The 6,000-nt window shown below is 46.5% G+C and overlaps 1 protein-coding gene across 1 annotated transcript in view; it reads right to left on the minus strand.

Annotated features, from left to right (window-relative positions):
- lin7a (lin-7 homolog A (C. elegans)) overlaps positions 1–3,236 on the minus strand; it is a 36,194-nt gene extending 32,958 nt beyond the window's left edge. Inside the window, exon 1 of the mRNA XM_030113812.1 lies at positions 3,131–3,236. Coding sequence (XP_029969672.1) covers positions 3,131–3,167 — 37 coding nt within the window. The 5' untranslated portion in view covers positions 3,168–3,236. The remainder of the gene's footprint in view (positions 1–3,130) is intronic.
- Positions 3,237–6,000: the final 2,764 nt, after the last annotated feature.

Genomic DNA, 6,000 nt, shown 5'->3' on the forward strand with positions numbered 1-6,000 from the left:
CATCATGTGTAGTCTGCACCAAAACAAATAAAAACTTTTAAAAAGTTTACATTTAAAGGTTATTGGGGCTCTATATTGCCTCAAGATGAAATAAGGCTCCTGAATTAAAATGTGTAGATCTGCAGTTTTTATCTGAAGCAAAAAAAGAATTTAAAAAAGTGGGACTGGATCCATCGATCCTTAACCCTGAACTGGATAAATCTATACAGAAGATGAATATAGGGCTAATAAACGAAGCTAAAGGATAAAACCAATGAAGAATGTTGTGCTCAGATTCATGGGAGAAGCTGAGAAGAGTCTGCGTGCTGTTATCACTACAGTCTCTCATTATTTGCCTTGTTTTTTTTTTACCAAATAGGCTGAAAATTGCATGTTTACGAAGTCTTTTGACATGTGACACTTACACAGTGAACACGTCTAACATCAGCAAAGAAAACCTGTCATTACAGGTCAAGCCGTACGTTTCTAAAAAGCTCAAAGTCATGTCTGGAAGTTAACGCGTGCGGTAAAGCGAAGGGCTCTTTAGTGATGATCACAGCAGGAATAAAGAAGAAAACAAGGCGACAAACTGTGAGCGGTTAACGGAGCTGCGATCAACACGGAGCAGCTTCACCCCGTCCACTGGGTCGGTACGGAACGGCGAGGCTGGGGAATGCATGCAGGCAGGTGGAAGTCCATTGTTCTGGGTGGAGTCAGTTCCTCTGACAATAACAGGAAGGCCAACGACGGGACGGTGGAAAGCGGACGTCTCTGCTCCCCCCACCCCCATCCTGTAACATGTTTGGCAAACTCGGCCACTCAGCAGTTAAAGCTGCCTTTTCATTAGCAATTACAGTGTTTTCTGCAGAGTGTCTGCAGCTGCGGGGGGAGAAAGAAAGGAGGGAAGCCCGCATCATTACCGCCGCCATGCAGCCGCCAGCCGCCAGCCGGCCGGGCTCACGCCGCGGCGTGTGAACGCAGCTCGGCCTGCTCTCTGCAGACACACCGAGGTCACGTCCGAATCGCCAGGGATGAGATACGGCTGACATTTTACCAAGTTCGCTCGCAGCCTCGCTGTTTAAAGGCCTGTTCTTCATTACAGAGGAGCTCGTTTTCCCTAAATCTATTTGCACGGTGTGAGTGTGTGTGTGTGTGTGTGTGTGTGTGTGTGTGTGTGTGTGTGTGTGTGTGTGTGTGTGTGTGAGGAGAGCTTAGGTTGTATTGTTTATCTGTTTGCCTGGTGCAATCTGAGGCTCATTTCATTAGCCCTGCATAGCATCGCACTTCCGCACACAACAGGCTGAGCGGCGGCGAAGCCCGACTGCCCAGAAGCATCAAACTTCACTGGAGGACAAACCGAATTCCAGCATATGGCTGGGAAAAAAAAAAAAGGTGATTCTTCAGCAGAACATGGTAATCACTGGAATTACCAACAACAAGTGAGATGAGTTGGACTTAATTCGTGCAGAATAAAGCACACTCCCACCACATGGAGTGTATTTATAGTGTCCTCCCGGGGCTTGTGGAAGTGACTGCTGCTGTTAGCTTTACATGGCTCAAAGGAAAAAGCTGAGGTGTCTCCTTTTGCTATATTTGACAGCATCTGTTTTCCTATGCAAGGCTTGTGCAATATTACATTTCAACAGTGCATTGGTCTGAATGTTACACTGGGGATTTTCTTCTACTACTAAGCTAAAAATAGTCTCTTTTAGAGAGGAATGTACATGGATTTGAAGCTGGTCTGGGAGGATGAGCTCCCTCTCGTCTCTCACGTCACACAAGCTCCGTCGCTCGTTTTTGGTCGAATGCTGGACTTTTACATGTTTGTTGCTGTTGCCATAAGTAAACTATGAAAAGAAATCTTATTTGGACTTTGCAACTGTAGAAACTGTCGCACTTAAAGCTTTTTATCATTTTAATTGATCACTGTTGCGATTGTAAAAATACAAATGCTGTATTTTCAACAGTTCCAACAGGTTATTGGTTTGAAATAAGTTAATAAGTGGATGCACAATTACCCAAAATCCAATTTGCAATAAAAGCAAACCACCTTTTGGAATATACTGTCATTTTGTATTTGCAGAGCGGGGATCCACGGTGCACGTCGGCCACCACAGTTCAGCCGAGCACGAAAATAACGTGACGACAGTAAAGATGCATCGTTTTTGCATTGCTATTTAAAAAAAAAAGTTCTCTCTATCTTGATTGTTTTTCCACATTAACCTGTAAAATTATGTTTTAGATGATCAAAATTAAAATGTGCATATTTACAGGCATCCCCCAGTCCCTCAGATTTATCCCCGGCCTCTGTGGCGCCCTCTAGTGTCAGCAGTAGAAACGACCCTCGCCGTTACCCGGTACAGCGTGTTTTCTCCTATCATCACACAGATCTGATCAAGCAGAACCGGGAGGCTTTTCTCTCCTGTCCGTTCCGCGGGGAGCTCGTGCGGGATCGCTCCCCGGGGGGGGGGGGGGCGCCGCTGCCATGTGAATGAGGTCGCGGGTCTGGAGACAAATATGTGTTTAAGTCACGAGGAGGAGGGCTACAAATTTACATCCCAGCAGCGCTTTAAGTGAAACCGCACCGGGGGGGTCACGCACCGAACGCGCACCCTGAAAAACCCCTCTGACAAGTCCGAGCAGGAGAGGATGTGATCTCGTGCGAACGTGTTCCGCGAGCGGTGCACCTGCACGGGCTTCAGATCCAAAGTTGCCTCCCGTCTGAACAAAGTGGACGGTTTCCTCCTCCTCGAGCTTCTCGCTCTTTTTACGCTCGGAGATCATAAAGCGATCAGCGGCACGGAGGAGGTTACATAATCCGCCAGAGGATGCGAGCTCTCATCGGATGTGGCCAGAAAAGCAGACGAAAAGAAAACGTGCGCTCCTTCTTTATTATTATTTCTTTTCCTGGGAATTAAACGGGGGTAAAACACGCGCACTGAAGGCGATGCGCGTCTATAACGGAGCGGAGCCGGAGCGCCTGGAAATAACGAGCAGCGGCGCAGAAACCAAGGGGAAAAAAATCCGACAAAAAGAAAGGGAAAAAAAAAACTGGGAATAATCCGGTTTCCCGGGTCCGCGTGGAAGTTTTGGAGAGGCGGAGGTTCGGAAGACGGAGCGGAGAGACGCGAGGAGGAGCGGAGAGCCTTACCTCGATCCAGTGTGAGCGGTTGGACCACTGTCGCCATGACTGCTGTTTACTGGAGACTGAAGAGACTACAGGAGCTGCAGCATCACACACACACACACACACACACACACACACACACACACACACACACACACACACACACACACACACACACACACACACACACACACACACACACACACACACAGGCAGAGAGAGAGAGAGAGGCTGGGAGTGGTTATTGAAGAGGATTAATCTGCCTCCATCCTTATAATATCTCCTCACCTGGATCAGTTTTTTTTTTTTTTTTTTTTTTAATGGATGAAAAACAAAGGAGAGAAAATAAGTGAAGCGTGTAAAAGCTAAAAGCTTTAGTCTTTAATTTCCTTCTAAATAATTCATTTGGAATGCAAATCATCACAAGTATTAATGGGGATAAAAACACTTCACGATATTAGCAAGGCGGTATAATGACTTTATAATTTGTATTTGAAAATTTAGATCACGTGTTAGAAGTTGAAGAAAATTTATTCAAAACCAACATATAACTTGCTGATGATAAGAAGAACAGTAACATCTATTTTTTCAATATATATTATTGCCAGATGACAATTTTTTCTATAAATTCACATCAGCTTATGTTTTTATTTATTAATATTTTTGTTTAAAGATGTGATTCCTCAGCTTTTATTTGAATCCTATTTTTTTTACATTTTATTTAGATTCAATGTATTCTCCTCATTCTTTTTCTGAAGTGTTTGCATTGAGGTCCATTTACAACTCAATTTTCAGAGGTTTCATTCATTGATGATGTGGAGACCTTAATAAAGGTAGCAAAGCTCCAGATCCACCGTCATTATTTATTATAGCTTCTCTCTGGATGGAATCTGGACCGGGAGTCCTGACACTCTGGAGGAAAACATGGTTCTAAAGGCCTCAGTATACTTCCCCGTCGCCGCTACGTCGTTCCTACGACGTAGACGTCGTAGCCCTACGACGGGCTACGTCGGGCTACGTCGGGGCTTGACGTGCGCCTCCCGAAAATTGTGACTTCGCGTCGTTTCGACGCGTGGTGACGTGAACGTCGAGGGCTGTGATTGGTCCGCTTTCGCGTTGTTTATAGAATAAAGTAGAACTCACCCGAAATGCTTTTCTGATCCGAACAGTGCTTCGGGAGAAATTGAGATCCAAAATTGAGCGGCGCACATCCCCATATTGTTAGCAGTGTTAGCACTGTTAGCAGACGGGGCTACGTGTATAGCCGCTCCGAAAACGGCTTTAATCGTCCAAAAGCTCATTAGTTTCACCAATATTTCATCACGGTCTGCTCAGCCTCTCCTCCACCACAGCCCGGTGTCACCAGATATGTCATATATGCAGATATATGTTCGGTAAATGCACGCGTGTCTATATACGTATGTCTAGAAATCTATGTCTATAGATCTATGTCTAGGTAAAGCCGGAGCTACGGAAGCCGCATTGTTGTTGTGACTGCTAGCGGCTTGGCAGAGGAGGGCGTTCCCTTGACGCAGGAGCAAGATATGTTCAGTAGCGGCGTAGGGTTGCCGGCGTAGGAACGCCGTGGCGGCGACGGGGGAGTATACTGAGGCCTTTAGTGTCCATCTACTGAGCATGTGCAGAACAGCTGCGGCTGTGGTGCATGTGAGTTTCAGAAAACTTGTTTTCCCCGTTTCCATGGAGACGGAGTCGGAGCATTCTCTAAAAGTTCCACCACAGGACACGCTTTCAGCTGTTGTCATGTAAATGAACTCTTAAAACACAACCAAAGTTTTGCATTTTCAGTTGAAAAGGCTGTCTAACTGGAGCCTTCGTCGCCTCATCCTGATGTATTTGTAGTTTTTTCAAACCATGTGCAGAAGAACTTCATGTCTACTGCTTCCATGGCGTGCAGTCGCAGCGTTTCCAAACACCCAACAACCACAATCCAGCAAAGGTTTTTCCTTGTTGTGTAAACTTGACCTGGCGGCGCCCGGACTCAGCGTGCTCGCTGCTCCATGCTGCGCTTCATGACTGGCAGATTATCTGTGCGTAGCGCCAAATTCAAGTCAAACTGATGGAAAAAAAGAAACTCTTGCTGTTGCTTTTCTGCGTGACTTCATGTATGAATGTGCTCTGAGGTTTGCAGAGTTACGCATCCATGTGTGTTTGCGAGCGCGCACGTGAGAACGCCGTGTAATCCCTTCATCCGCTGCATTCCTGAGATGGCTTGATTGCAGCGTGGCTGAAGTTGACTGCGAAGCGCTGAGCCATGCCGCCCGCTATCTCCTCCTCCGGCGACATGCGCCGCCCGATAAGGACTGAATGATGGCGGCGAACCTGAGTCGAAGGGCTTAGGGATTAATCTCCATGTTTACGTGCCACTGCGGCGCCGAGCCGAACCACCGGCGCTCTTCATTTACTGTAGATCTGCTGCCTAATGGCGCCTGCTGCTGCCGCCGCTGCTGCACGTCTCATACATGGCCAGTCACCAGGAGCTGCGTTCAACAAGGAAAAGAAGAAGAAAGACTTTCTGATTGGGCGACGTTAAGGCCCACAAACTGAGACTAATGTGGATTTCAAATAAGAAACACCATGTGTGCGCTGAATTGAGCTAAATCTCACTTTTCTGAAGAAATACATCTCTTTATTTAGCCTAAACCCATTTGGGAGAGCGTTCTAACTCAATTACCTCAATTCGATCCTGGCTGGCCGTGGTGCAAGAATACCATTTTAGTAGTATGAAATCAATGTGCCTCTGTTGGATTCAATTTTCATCATTTTTAAGTGTTCTCAGTTCATTTTCAGTCTGTTCTGTCCCCGATCGACACCGCCTCTGGATCCTGTACTTGCAGCCATGTGAGCGCGGGCCTTCCCACGTTCCTCCACAGCTG

This window comes from Salarias fasciatus, chromosome 17, assembly GCF_902148845.1.
Source record: "Salarias fasciatus chromosome 17, fSalaFa1.1, whole genome shotgun sequence".
In the NCBI taxonomy this organism is placed as follows: domain Eukaryota; kingdom Metazoa; phylum Chordata; class Actinopteri; order Blenniiformes; family Blenniidae; genus Salarias; species Salarias fasciatus.